General features: G+C 36.8%; 1 protein-coding gene across 4 annotated transcripts in view; it reads right to left on the bottom strand.

Annotated features, from left to right (window-relative positions):
• Positions 1–6,293, bottom strand: part of sdad1.S (SDA1 domain containing 1 S homeolog) — a 39,430-nt gene extending 33,137 nt beyond the window's left edge. The window contains exons 1-5 of one of the 4 annotated variants that reach the window (XM_018234459.2): positions 6,135–6,293; positions 5,467–5,588; positions 1,060–1,164; positions 834–932; positions 302–412 (exon numbers count right to left, since the gene is read on the bottom strand). In XM_018234459.2, the coding sequence (XP_018089948.1) occupies positions 302–412; positions 834–932; positions 1,060–1,164; positions 5,467–5,556 (405 nt within the window). In that variant the 5' untranslated portion in view covers positions 5,557–5,588; positions 6,135–6,293. The other 3 variants (XM_018234462.2, XM_018234468.2, NM_001089023.1) reach the window with 3 other exon arrangements.
• Positions 6,294–15,095: the final 8,802 nt, after the last annotated feature.

Here is a 15,095-nt window from a genome sequence, read left to right as displayed (position 1 = left end):
GTAGGACGTTATCTCCCTATATATATAGCAATTTATTCAAAGGGAGAAAAGGGGCTCTGAATAAACAACCCCCCCTTTTCCCTAAACTTCTGCTTTTGTTAGATGGAGAAATTCATTATAGAGATTGGTTTTGTTTTCTTAAAAGAAGTGAGTATCCTACGCCTAACTGTGTTAGTTTGTCTGTATTCAGAATTCTTTGGAATTTGGCAATCAGTGGTTTTGAGAATGAAAGACTCCTGATTGGATATGTAGATCCTAGTGTCTGCAAAACAAAAGCATATTGAAATAAAATGCAACTCACTTTTCGTAGAAGCTTATCTTGGCATCGCAGAAGCTCAAAGAATAGTTCCAGAAGAACTGATGGGCTTATTAAGTTCTTATTCCGTAACATGATTAAAGCTTTGCACAATGTCTATAAAGTAAAAAAAATTGCATTTTACATACACATTTTATACTGGATCAATATCACATAACCAGGTATACTAAAAATAATTCTAAATGGCTATTTCCAAAAAAGTTTAGATAAAGGGCCCAGAGCCCGAAACATACTTTGTAAATAAGCCCAAAGCATGTTGTGTAAATAAACACATTTTCAGCGTCTAGTTCTGCCTCATTGGCTGTCTCTTGTTAATCTACAAGCAAATTTGATAGATACTTTTTTCTTATACAATAACTAATATTTGTTAATAGGTTTTACAATACAAAATGTTTAAATGCGTAGGTAAAATAACACATACGTTTAACGCTCAATGCAGGTCCCCTTTAACACTTATGAATGTAAACAGGATAATCATTTATGTACTTTTGCAAAAAAGTATATGCCATATAAATACCATTCTCTGATCAGGATCCATCACGGTGTGATGTGTACATAGCAAAGACTTCAACTGCTCTGGAAAATCCTCCAGATATTGTTGAAAACAGTGTGCTGTCTGGAAAAATGCAAAACCAATATAGAAGCCAAGTAAGTTATATATTAATAATATTATTATTAATCTTACAGTTTCCATTTCCTTTGGATTATTTACATTAAAAAGATTAAATCATGCAGAGGCTTACCTGTGCCATAAACATAACCAAGGTAGACAAATCTTTATTTGGCTTGTCTGGCTGAAGCTTAAATATTTCAATAACAGAAAGGTAGTGCTTATACTGCTGCAAAAACTGTAGAAAGAAAATACAAAGAAAGAATTCTTAGTTTCATTAATTGGTGGTTGGAAATAACTGGCAAGTAGGGTTGCCATAAATTATTCTTTTTAACAATATTAATAGGTAGGAAAGATAAAAATATAGGAGTTTCAGTATTTCTTTCCAGACAAAGGTGGCAACCCTACTGGCAAGAGAAATATATAAACTGGCACAATAAGAGCATCACTGTTATTTGGATTCCCTAGCATATAGGAAAGTCCATAGACTAGGCAGGTGAATGCCAAATTGGATATACAGTTATGTTCAGAATATATCTATGGAATCAGTTATTTGGAAACCCATTATCCAGAAAGCTTGGAATAATGGAAAAAGCATCTCCCATAGACGTAATTTTATCCAAATCTAAATTTTAAAAAATTATTTCCTTTTTCTCTGTAATTATAAAACAGTCCCTTGTAAGCGATCCCAACTAACACATAAATTAATTGAGAATTGAATTGAGAAAACCAGTTGGATGACTAGTAAATCGTCTTTGGAAAAAAAAAAATACAGTTGATTTGACTTACTACTATAGATATATAATTAATCCTTACTGGAAGCAAAACCAGCATATTGGGTTCATTTAATATTGACATGATTTTCTAGTAGATTTAAGGTATGAAGATCCATATTACAGAAAGATGCATTATTCAGAAACCCTCAGGTCCCAAGCATTCTGGATAACAGGTCCCACACCTGTAATATTCTTCCGATATCGCTAACCTGATTTATCACTGTTTTTGGTAGAAATTATGTTTCTACAGGGCAAATAATTTACTAGTACGTGTAGTAGAGTAATAGAAAATCAACAGACCCAACAGTCATGACATGCATGCAGCAGATTATGTGTAATTGCATCATTAATTAAAAATAATTCTGTGGAAAAAAAGGTGTAAATTACGGCCCTTATTTAGGGAAGGAAGGCAGTAAATATTGTGCATGCTGGTAATAGTGCATTTCTCTCTCAAAATAAATGGGCCATTCCAGATACTGTTCAGAAGAACAGCATTCTTTGATTAAAAAGTTGATCTAAGAGGGGAAAACATATAAAGAAGTGCAGAAAACGACAGACTGCTCAGCTAATATGATCTCAAATGCTTTAAAATAGCAACTAAAATCTGAAAGACATGAAAACTACCATTTGAATGGATAGAAGCCAATGATCAGCTCCAGGAAGATCAAAGAAGGTGTAAAGTAACCTGTAAGTACTGCTGTGCCTATGTGAAACCAAGCTATTGGCAAGAAGCCCCCACAAAGTCCCATTGTTGAAAAAAAGACTAGCTGAAGAGGTTACAATTTGCCAAAGAACACATTGTTTGGCCGAAAGAGAAATGGCGCAACATTTTGTGGACTGATGAAAGCAAGATTATTCGTTTTTGGGGCTAGGGGCCACAGACAGTTTGTCAGAAAACCCTCAAACACTGAATTAAAGCCACCGTACACTGTGAAAACAGTGAAACATTGTGGCACAAGCAACATGATATGGGGATGTTTCTCATACTATGGTGTTGGGCCTATTTATCCTAGAGATACCAGGGATCATGGATCAGTTTCAATACATCAAAATACTCAAAGAGGTCATGTTGCCTTATGCCGATGAGAAAATGCCCTTGAAATGGGTGTTTCAACAAGACAATGACTCAAAACACACGAGTAAATGAGCAACGTCTTGGTTCCAGACCAAAAATATTGACGTTATGGAGTGGTCAGCCCTATCCCCAGACCATAATCCAATAGAAAACTTGTGGGGTGACATCAAAAATGCAAAACCAAGAAATGCAGAATTGTGGAATGTAACAGGAGTTAGAAGTTGGTCGACTCCATGCAACACAGATGTGCAGTAGTTCTCAGAAACACTGCAATTGCTATAGAAAAGGATATTGCAGCAAGCAGTAAAAAAAATCCAAAATTATTTTTTAAATATGTTAATAGTAAAAAATTGAAGCAGGAAGGGGTGGGACCCTTACTATCAGAGGGGGGGGGCAGCTGGTTGATGAAAACAAAATAAAAGCACAGATTCTGAATTGTCACATGACCAGAGGCAGCTGGGAAATTGACAAAATGTCTAGCCCCATGTCAGATTTCAAAACTGAACATAAAAAAATCTGTTTGCTCTTTTGAGAAATGGATTTCAGTGCAGAATTCTGCTGGAGCAGCACTATTAACTGATTCATTTTGAAAACATTTTTTTTTCTCATGACAGTATCCCTTTAAGAATGGCTTGGATGATTTTTTGGACAGACATAATATCAAAGGCTATTGTGATACTAAGCTCTATAGTTAGTATAGGTATGGGTAAATAGAATTTAATTAAAAGTAGGTAGGGGTGGGTGTATGGATGCTGGGTTCATTCATTTGGAGGGGTTGAACTTGATGGACTGTCTTTTTTCAACCCAATTTAACTATGTAACTGCTTATACAACTAAATATTAGTTCAGTGATTCAAAGAAAAGCAAAATCTTGAAACATTTTTCAGTTTATACAGTGAATTTTTGAGTTTGTAAAGAAGAATGCAGACACTTCTATTTTTTTTGAACAGCCTAATATTCAATAACACAAATTTGACAAATGCGTCTTCATGTTTTGGAAAAGAATGTGCAGTGTTCCCAATGCATTTGCATGTATGGAAATAAAAGGTATTATAAGAATTTTGCGGTTTATTCACTTTTTTAAACATACCTATATTCTGAACACAAATGTATTAAATACCTTCTAATTTATGACAGAGAGCCAGATACTATTTGCCTCAGTTTTATTAAAATTAAAGTTATTCACTTTAAGGGAGAAGAAAAGTCTTATTCCAACTTTCTTTATACATGTAAGGTGTATTATTTAAAGTATCCCTACTCCACTGCTCTGCACTCCCAAGTACCTGTATCTCAGTCACTCAACTTTCTCTACTTGATTGTAAGCAATGGCCTGTGCCATCAAATACGCACTTCAGCACAAAGCCTTTTTTTTAGCTGGTAAGCTAAAGATGGAAATCAAAAGCGCCGAAAGGAAGATCCTGGGAGAGGAGAGAAGCGATCCTGTTGCGTCTATTAGGCAGCCATTCCACTCCGGTCACGTGGTACTCCAAAAGACAAACGAAAAGGCACAGACTGCCATAGACATGGGATCCATAGGCCAAAGTAATTAAAAAATCCCAATTTTATTTAAAAACGTTGCAATAAAAACATAGTGCAAACAAGAATATGTTGCAGGCAGGATGAGAGCATGGCTTGACGCGTTTTGTGACTCAAACTAGTCACTTCCTCAAGAAGCATAAGTAAATAAGCTAAAGATGGCAAACTATGGAGAGTCAAAAGTGGTTAAATGGGAATAGCTGAAGTAAGATTGAGAATTAAATAAATTTAGCAGTTTGATTGGGGGATTGTTTATACCAGTGATCCCCAACCAGTAGCTCGTGAGCAACATGTTGCTCTCCAACCCCTTGGATGTTGCTCCCAGCGGCCTCAAAGCAGGTGCTTATTTTTTAATTCCAGGCTTGGAGGCAAGTTTTGGTTGTATAAAAACCAGGTGCACTGCCAAACAGAGCCTCAATGTAGGTTGACAATTCACATAGGGGCAACTAAATGGCCAATCACAGCACTTATTTGGCACCCCAAGAACATTTTTCATGCTTGTGTTGCTCCCCAACTCCTTGTACTTCTGAATGTTGCTCACAGGTTCAAAAGGTTGGGGATCCCTGGTTTATACACATAATACTGGAGTTTCGTATTGCTACTTTTCCTTCTCCTTTAATGAGAAATGTCAAATAACTGCGGCACTTACCCATCACTTCTCGGAAAGAAATGTTGATTGCAATCTCCACAATGAGCAATTAAAACACTACATGTTCCACAGTCCTCATACTTATTAAAAAGTAGTATTTTCATCCCAGACAGTGAACATATCTATGCTGTAGGCTAGCAATCAGTATGGACAATTGCACATGGGGCAATTTCAACAATATTTTGAAGCAAAAAGTACCTGACAATCATTTGCAAGAAATTAATTCAGAAGGCAATATGTTGCTGCTTGTTTGAGTGAACAATCAAATGGTATGACAAGCCCTGGTACAAGCCTTGAGCATTTAGTCAATCACTTCAAGTGGGTATGCATACATCATATTAACAAGTGGTCCCAGGGATCTGGGTTGGAGGGGGACTCAGTGAGGGTGTAAATGCTCTTTGTCAGAACATAGCCCTAGTGGGAACTCAGAGGGTGTCCATGCACTGTACCAAAATTGGCCCCAGGGAAGTTCATTCACAAATGAGAACTGAATAGGATTATTACCTCTTCTCTGTAGGAGGCAGGATCTCTCTTTATCAAGTTCTGCAACTGCGGCAGGTTGGTCGGCAGCTTGTTATTATTCCTTCCCGACATTGTGGATTTGACGTCAACACACACACAGCAAACTAAAGTAAAAAAAACAAAAAAACCTTTCAGCACAGTATATTTTCCAGTTTAAGGTGCAAGACACATGAAAAACCTCCATGCATGTCACTAAGTTGGAATTTTATGAATAAAGTAAATATTTTCCAAACAGCACAACAGTAGGTGACATAGTATCTATTACAGTGAGGGATGTTATCAGTACCCAGCCCGATATGCCCAACCTCAAAGTGGGCACATCAGTTAAAGGTCTTGGTATACTATTTCTATGTGGCCAGCTTTATTTGCTAGCACTTTTCTTCATGGCCACACACAACATCCTCCCACCCAGCCAAAACTCTAAATTAGATCATTTTGATTAATTTGACGAAGGGCCGCTATGGGGGGGGGGTTGCAGTAGGGACACTCATACAGGGCCATGTGGGTTTAGCTGTCTGTGATGTCCTTAATTGTATTAGACTCCACCATGTGAGTGAGCTGCAGACTTCGGGAGGGCTCTCTCTAGCTTTCACACAGCCTAACACTGCCGCTTCTGCTAACACAACCCGCAGTCCCCGATTACTACTTACACCTCCCGCAGAACTGTTAACTGCAGGTTCCCAGCCACATGTACAGAACTTCCGAATGCCACAAGTCTCACCACGCGAGATTTGCGTCACGACTACGCATAAGCGCATCACGTAGCGTCTTCTGGCAACGACGAGCTGCCTTCCTAATCGGAAGCTGGATGGCTCTCTCATAATTTGTTTTCTTTCTGGTCGCACGTTTTAGTAATGTTAGAGAATCAGAAAAAACTTTCTTGGGCGTTAGTTTTCCCTCTGTGCCTTCCGCAACCTCATCTCCTCTGACTTGTGACGGAACTAAAAAAATACTTTTTTCCAGACTGCTAAAAATACCTGCCACCCTCTTCTCCCCAGGAGAGTTTGTGCATACTATTGCCGAGCGAAATTAACATTTTATTTAATTGTTTATACCAGGTTAAGTGCACATAATGTTGGTTGCAGTAAGAATCTCACACACACAGACGTGTTACTGAAATATAAAGTTCATAATGCTTATATAATAACACCTGTTTGGTTTTTATTAGGGGGTTTTGGGGCTCCAGGCCTGGGTTGAGATTTAAAATAGGCCCTAGTCAGGTACACAGAGGACCAAACAGTACCCCCACCTGTCCACTAAACAGGGACTGTCTGTGGTATTTTACAGCAGCCCCTCTGGCATGTGCCAAAATCCATTGTGGGCCTGTTTGGGTCATGCAGGGGTGTAACTACAGAGGAAGCAGACCCTGTGGCTGCAGGGGGCCCAGGAGGTATAGTGTGGTGTTTATACAAATGGCCTGTAGATGTCACGGTGCCCAGACTTATACTGCGCATACTTCCTGGTAGCCTAAAAGTGAAAGTTACTGTTGTGTAATGCCTGTATGACACTGCTAATAAAGCACTGTTATACTCTACTCATCCTTGGCTACTCAAAACATAACATATAGGGGCCCCATCAAGCCCTAATTTATGTACAGTTGTAATAAATATTGGTAAAACAAGTCAACCTCAACATTTTAGGGGCCTGAAAACTAATTTGCTGTATGGCCCAGTAATATCTAGTTACGCACTGCATGTACTGTTTTCATCCTTGTGAAAGTCAAACAGTAATGTGGCAAATAACCACCTCTGATGTCACAATCCCACCCACACAAGACATAAACATGCCCCCAAATACTATAACCCCACCCCATGTGTTACTTCTCCACCCCCAATGTCATCCCTCCACCTTGTTCGGTTTTTGCAGAGTTCAAAAACAGCAACTCTACTCCTGGGGCATTTTTTTTTTCCGGTGTCACAATCAGGAAGCAACAGTGGTGTGTAATATGCCCTGTCATCAATGTTGGGAGTCCAGGTGGGGGGATTGGGAATTCATGAGACTCCTGAAAATTTTAAAACACTTGACAGATCAGTCTTAATCATAGGTAAAAAGGTTTATCTGGAAGAGTCAGCGACACACAAAGAAATTAAAATAATTAAGTCCTGTTAAAAGAAAATAATTGAGGCAGGTCGCAAGCTATTTGTAACACAAAATTTATAAAGTTTGTATATAGACCCTCTAATTTATGCTATCATTTCATTAGCTGAAAATGTTGTCGTATTATAATTATTTCTACAAATTGATTACAGATCTGTTATTTATCTAAGGTCTCAGGCTCTAACATGGTCTTTTCAGGGGTTTCAAACTGCATAATAGTCATACTTATTGTGGAGTCAACAGTTCCTCGATAAGTATTTTTTATATATTGCTTTAAACCATCTCACCAGTGTGTGTGTGTGTGTGTGTGTGTGTGTGGCATCTGAAGGAAGACCCATCTTATAACACTGTTGGGGTTCGATAAAAGTGAGATATCAAAATATAAGAAGATAAATATAAAAAGATTTTTGATTTGCTTAAAATGGAGTCTATTGGTGATGGCCATCACAAAATTTGGAGGATTCTGTCCGTTGGCCCCCTCCCTGCAAATCTATTATATGGAAAAGTGTGCCTGTTTGTAAAGCTGATCTATAGATGCAGAGTTCACGGGCACCATCTTTCTAAAGACGTGAACTGCAGTCTGATTGGATCCCAATCAGTTCTTACATAGTTCCATCTCAATGCAGCTCACGTCTTGGAGAAATCATGTCCAGCTAATGTCAAAATGGTATGAATTCTTCACTACCATTCCTGTCTGGGAGACAAGGATACTATAAACGGTTGGGTGAAATCACAGGAAGGGAATAAAAGGGGATGCAAGTTGAAAATGGGGTTGAGGGAAATTGAAATGAATATTTGATAATGAAAGATAATGTGAGACAAAATGCATAGCCACCTAAGCACAGATGCCCTCCAATTTTGTCCACCCTCCCCCATGTCTTGGAGGCAACTAGCAAGTTTTTTAAGGGTTTACCTATCTTGAAGGTGATAAAAGGACCCTCTTCCACTACTAGATCCAACGAGGGGTCTGCACACATAACATGCCATGCATGTTCCCTAACAATGTTTTTTATTTCTGTTGGAGAACTCGTCATTATATTTAGTGAAATAATCAAACAGGCAGGTGTGCTTTTTTACTATTGGCCTATTGACCAGGTCTAATGCCTGGTTCTTGGCTTCATTCAGCCATTTGGAATTTTTCTTTAAAGAGCTTAAACAAACTGAGGCATCCACTGATGAAATCTACCTCCTAAAAGCAATTTTTTCTTGCCCTTAAATATTGTCCCTTAGGTATATTTCTGATGCAATTTCTACAATGCCCACTAGCAGCATATACAATTATATTCCTGTCTGTGGGGTTTCCATTTTTCAATCCTACTGACCACAAATATACAGCCAAATAACGGGTTTGATACAGACCAATTTCTGCTGTGAACTTAAGATTGTGATCATTGCATCAACAAATCCTTTATCTTCATCCCAAATGTCATCTGCGTATATAACACCACACAACCATTAAACTTTTTAAAACCCCATATGAACCTATCTTCCTATGCAGCCATATACAATGCTGCAGAATTTTGACATATATATATATATATATATATATATATATAATATATATAGTAGTATATATGTACTGTTAAAGGAAAACCTTTTTTTTTAAAATGCATCAGTACTGCTCCAGCAGAATTCTGAACTGAGATCCTTTTTTTCATATTTAATTTTTAAATTTGATATGGGGCTAGACATATTGTATATTTAATATATAAGACCCCTTACCCTTCCAAAAAGCAGGTTTCCTGAAGGCTGCAGAAGGTTTGAGGATTGTAGAGATCAAAATTTATTCAGAAAGCTTTGCATTGCTAGCACCACCTAGTGGTGGCCATAAAAATAGCACCCAGGCAGGGTCTTATTTAAGTACAATGAGAAGGGGAGAAACAAAAGCTGCCTCAAAGCAGTTCCTGCCTAAAGTGCTGGCTCCTTCTCAAAGCTCTCAGGCACAATGCACTGAAATGGCTGCCTCAACACCAATAGTAAAGCTAAACAAATACATTTGTTGGTTCAAGAATAACATTTTAAATGGTAGAGTGAATTATTTAAAGCAGGGGTGCCCAAAAGGTAGATCGGGATCTACCAGTAAACCTTTAGCTGGTGATCAGTAGATCTCAAGAAGTCAACAAACAGCTTGTCTAAATCACCCTCCTAGTTCATGCTCTTCATTCAGATATTTATTATGTTAAAGTTACATAAGAAATAGTTATGTGTTAAATGTAGTAATATACATTTTCTCATAAATCAATATTTAAGAAATATTTTCCATAGAACAGAATGCTAACAATGCTTTTATGGATGCAGATCCTAATGGGACAACATCACTAAAAGTAGACCTCACAGTAAAGTATGGGCACTCTTGATTTACAGTATAAACAATGTAATTTAGAAATAAAAAGTAAATCATAAAAATCATGACTGAATCCATGTATCTTAGGTCAATGATAATATATTGTTATCCTGGGATGTGGATTTATTAGAAAATTGTATTGTAATCTTTGTCATGGATGACAGCAGTTTCATTTGCTTATTTTAATATACTATCAAGTTCCTTCACAAATTTGGTAGTAGGATCAATGTTCAATCTCTCATATGTGGCAATCTCACCAAGCATTTTCCATGCTTCTCTGTTATAAGCTGTTCTATCCTGGATGACTACCCCCCTCCCTCTTGTCAGTCTGCCGAAAAACCAGGTATCTGTTTTCGATAAGGGCCTGAAACAACTTTCATCTTTCATCCTTGGAAAGGTTATTCTTTTATGACCATGGTCTAGAAAAAGCTGATCAATATCTTGTTGAACAAGTTTATGATGCATCCTTTATAATTCCCTTGGGAAAAAGTTTTGTTGTACTTGGGGAATTACAATAGGAGTAAGGTGGCCCCTTGTGTATAGTGTATCTATTACTTCTTTAACTCATGTTAACTGATGTCTTTTAATTGCCAGCTGACATATGAATTTTTTGTTAAGGACTGAGGTTTCACCAGCTGGCAGAGGTCTACTAGAGAGGTTAAAAATAGGTGGCACATGTAATTTAAATAATCTTAGTTCTGGATGCTGTTTTCCCTGCTGGTTCCTCTATTTTATAAGGACCATCCCCCTCTTCTGACACCTTTGTATGGGGAATAGATAAAAATCCCTGGGCTGTTGTTCAAAATTATACTTATGTGTTTCCACTGTATCATGGGATATAGAAATGCTATTGTTTTTGGACTCTTACACCATATATGTTTCTGTTGTGCTCAAAACATTTAATATACTGTATTACTGGCAGGGCTAAGTAAGGCAGGGCATGGATGGAAGTTAAAAGCTTGCTTAGTATTTAGATAGCTTTATACACATATGTTAGTGTGTTACACCAAACACAACACTTGTACTGTATTATACAATTCACAGGGCTGCTTTCCCCACACTATAATGTATATAGTAGTATAATACATATAGTACAGTATTTTGACACTGTAATATTGATCAGTGTTGTGTATAGCATTATTGCCCCAGTGTTAGAGTAAAACAAAAAATACACAAAATGAAAGAGGTAGAGTGCCCAGCTAATAACAGTTTGTCAGCTAAGGGTTCATAGAACAACTGAATCACAGGTTTGTTTGAGAGCATTGTTCCTTATTTATAGCTTAAGGTATATAAAAGATAAAATCTGCCAAAAGACCTAATCAGCATCTTATTGGCCCATTTTTGGGTCCATCCAGTGGGCTTTCCTGAAAGGGTTGCCACCTGCCTGGTATAATGAATAAAAATTGAGCCCTTCTTTACACCCAGTGACAGTGAAATGAATGAAATAAAAATAGGAATCATTAAGAATGGCGCTCCTCTCTTCTTTGGCACCACTTCCAAAATGGGGGCCCCCATCGTTTGCCCATGCTGTGTTGTGGTGTTGTGATGCCATTTGCATTTCAAATATAGAATAAAAGAACACCAAAGTCCTGGGTTGCATCCCTGAGTATAGGTTCTATTCCTGAATGTTCCTAAGTGCTCTAAAATTCTACAGTATGTTGACTGATTCATACATTTTGATCTCTGTCTACTGTATGCTAATTGCTGCCTGCCCTTGACTCTTTGGGATATATTTATCAAATAGTGAAGTTAGAGATAGCTACAGTCCTCTAGAGTGAAATTCTGCCACTCTCCATTCATTTTTATGGGATTTTTTAAAGAGTATTTATAAAGTGAAAAGTGAAAGTTCATCCCTTGCTAAATACACCTTTCAAAATCCCATAGAAATGAATGGAGAGTGGCGGGATTTCACTCTAGAGGACTGTGGTGATCTTTAACTTCACTCTTTGATAAGTATTCCCCTTTGCCTGGATTTCAACCTTGAACTGTTCAACCCCCTATGTACTGCAACTGGAAATTTATCTGCTACTCTGTATAGCAAATTCCTCCTTGTGCCCGACTCCAACCTTAGGCCTGACACAACCACCCTATGAAGGGTCCCAAAGTCCATAAACAGACATTTTCCTAGTTCTTAAATTATTGTTGTTTATTGTTACTCAATCTCATTGCTCATACCTGCCTTCCTTAAAAGATGGCTTAATTCAGCCAATGATAGTAGAATTGATTATATTTGCATTGATAAAATGGATAAATCTCAGAGTCCATTTGACATATAATCTTGCCAAGAGACCAGCTGTCTGCTACAGTATTATATTTCTTCTTTTGCAAGACCCTGAGAACAAAGACAAAAGCAAACTTTAAAAAGCTGTGGATGAACACACCATAAAACATTCTGACTTTCTTTCAATACAAAAATCACATGTTATTTGTAAACCAACACAAGAGAATTTGAAGTGTTGAAGTGGAAATAAGTTTTAGATTTAGGACTAAATATAAATTTTCCAAAACTAGCTTTCCCTGAAAACTGCTGGCAAGTAGCAATGCTTTTGACATATAGAAAGAGATCAAACATGAATGGGTAAGACATTTAGCAACAAACTTAAATGAAGTCTATCATTGGCAAATTAATGTTTACATACTAACAAATGCACAAATAAAAATCTAAAAATGTACCTCTTTTATTTGCTATACCCCTATGTTTGTAAAGACAATAAGCTGAGTTATCCAGAAATCTCTGAATTATAGGAAGGCCATTTCCCTTAAACTCAATTTTAAGCAAATAAGTCAAGTTTTTAAAGATAATTTCCTTTTTCCCTGTACTCGATCCTAAAAAAGGGATAATTAATCATTACTGGAGGCAGAACAATCCTGTTGGGTTTATTCAATGTTTAAATAATTTTTTAGTAGACTGAAAGTATGGTGATCCAAATTATGGAAAAATCTGCCCATCTACAGGTTCCTGTATAAACTCAAGTGATATACAAGACTGCCTCCACTGAGGTGCTCCATCACAAGAATGACAGACAAATTAAAAGAAATTGAAACATTGGAATAGATGGCACAAAACTGGATAGAAAATTAATTTGCATGCGAATGTTGTACTAGACTTTCAAATTCTGCATTATTATTGTACAGGAATGACCATAGAGAATTTAAAGGTTAGTTCACCTTTAAATTGCATTTTAATATGTTGTTGAAAGTCCTATTCGTGTTTTATTTTTTATAGTTTTTAAATTATTTGCCTTCCTCTTTTGCCTATTTTTCTGTGATACTACAATGTTATTGTTACTTTTACTACCTTTCGACTTTATTTTTTAGCTGTGGCAGTATATTCTATATTTTGGTTCATTCGTTTTTTTATTCAATACAATTGTACCATTAATGTAGTGTTAAAATGTATAGCATTATGAAAAAATATCATGCACATGGTGACGGAATATTCTGCTAGGCCTGAAAGAGTTTTGGTGCCTTGTTGATTTGTTCCTTCCCTATTTTACTCTCATAATGACCATGATCCAACCAGTGTATTGTCAATCTGTGGGCAAGGGGAAAACAATATTTCTGTTTCCAAATAAATCATTAGGGAATATATATAAACCGCAAAGTACATTATGCTTTCATATCCAAATATACTGCTTAAGATAAGAATAACTGTCCTTGTGGCATTCAATTAAAAGGAAATGATCTGTCGTCAGATATATAGAACAGATTGAAAAAGGGGATCTGACTTCTGTCAGTATTTAAGGTTTTATACGAAGGAAAAGAAAGAAAGTATCCCCTTTCAATCAGGAAAACCACCCAAAGTAATTGTTTATCCCTATATCTTTCGGTATTGGACTGGACCCTTTAATCCCGTAGCTCTGTATATATTAGTTACCCACTTAATAAATACTCCCACAAAGTGCAAGTGTTTGATTTACATAAATTAATAGATTAACCTCAATTGAGGTTATTAAAAAAGAATTGATATTTATAAAGTGATTTAGTGCTTAAATAGACTGAAACTAAAATTCAAGTAGATTTTCAATTAATTGCTATATATGCTTTATAATTTGTAATTCATAACCAGTTCATTAGGTATTAGTGAATATTGGATTATTAAAAATCAATTAAAACACCAATATTAAGTGCTAAAGTGGCAACAGGTTGTGATAAATTCTCTTATAAATCAATTATAGTACAACTATTAATAGCTCTGATTCCATGAGAAAGTAGGAAAGAGAAATTTAAGATGGGTGGAGAAGTCCCGTGTAATCTATCTGATCATTTGGCTAACTGCGGGACCCCACATAGAGGGAGAAGTCAGTGCTTCTGGGACTGTGGTCTCAAATTTTAATTTTATCTAGCTAAATTGAAGAGCTAAAAAGAATGCAGATAATAATCTCCTTAATCAGAGCTAAAGGGAGCTCCCAGGTCACTATCCAAAAAAATTTTTTCTTAAAAAGAACCCCTTAAGGTTTGTCTAAAAATGGTATAAACCGATAAGAGATAACAGGCCCTCAATTGAGGTTAATCTATTAATTTATGTAAATCAAGCACTGGCCCTTTGTGGGAGTATTTATTAAGTGGGTAACTAATATATACAGAGCCACGGGATTAAAGGGTCCAGTCCAATGTATGAAGTGGTTTCTTTTAAACCTAGTATTTTAGCAAATATGATTTTTTCATATTTTTAAGTGTCTAGGGAATATTTTTCTACAGTCCTTCCTGCCCTTAAAACACCACATCCAATTCACCCTGCTTATGGCAGTTCTGAAATCTTCCTGTCAAAGCCTAGGACATTAAATTCATAGTTCTCTCATCCAGCTACGTGCAACCTAATAAGCTTATTTTTTGTAATTTTTTCATGTCCTGGTGATACTGACGGGTCAATGAGAGGAATGTGTCGGTATAACCAAAAATTAAATGATGCGTACATGTATCTAGTATAAGTTATTCTAGAGCAACTGGACTTGCTCAGTAATCATTGAAGATGTTTTACTACTCATCCAAGCAGCTTCTTCAGTTCAACTGACTGGTGTGGGAAGTCCCTGGCATATACACTCTTCCACTAATCAAATCACAATGGACCATTGTAACTTTTCAGAGAGGTGACGGTTGAAACTCACAGAGAGTGAATAATGTGTAGCTGTGATAGAATTACCAAGATATTACCAACTCCTAGAACTAG

This window comes from Xenopus laevis, chromosome 1S (assembly GCF_017654675.1).
Source record: "Xenopus laevis strain J_2021 chromosome 1S, Xenopus_laevis_v10.1, whole genome shotgun sequence".
In the NCBI taxonomy this organism is placed as follows: domain Eukaryota; kingdom Metazoa; phylum Chordata; class Amphibia; order Anura; family Pipidae; genus Xenopus; species Xenopus laevis.
Note: the sequence above shows the minus strand (reverse complement) of the source record. Positions and strands in the feature narration are given on the sequence as shown.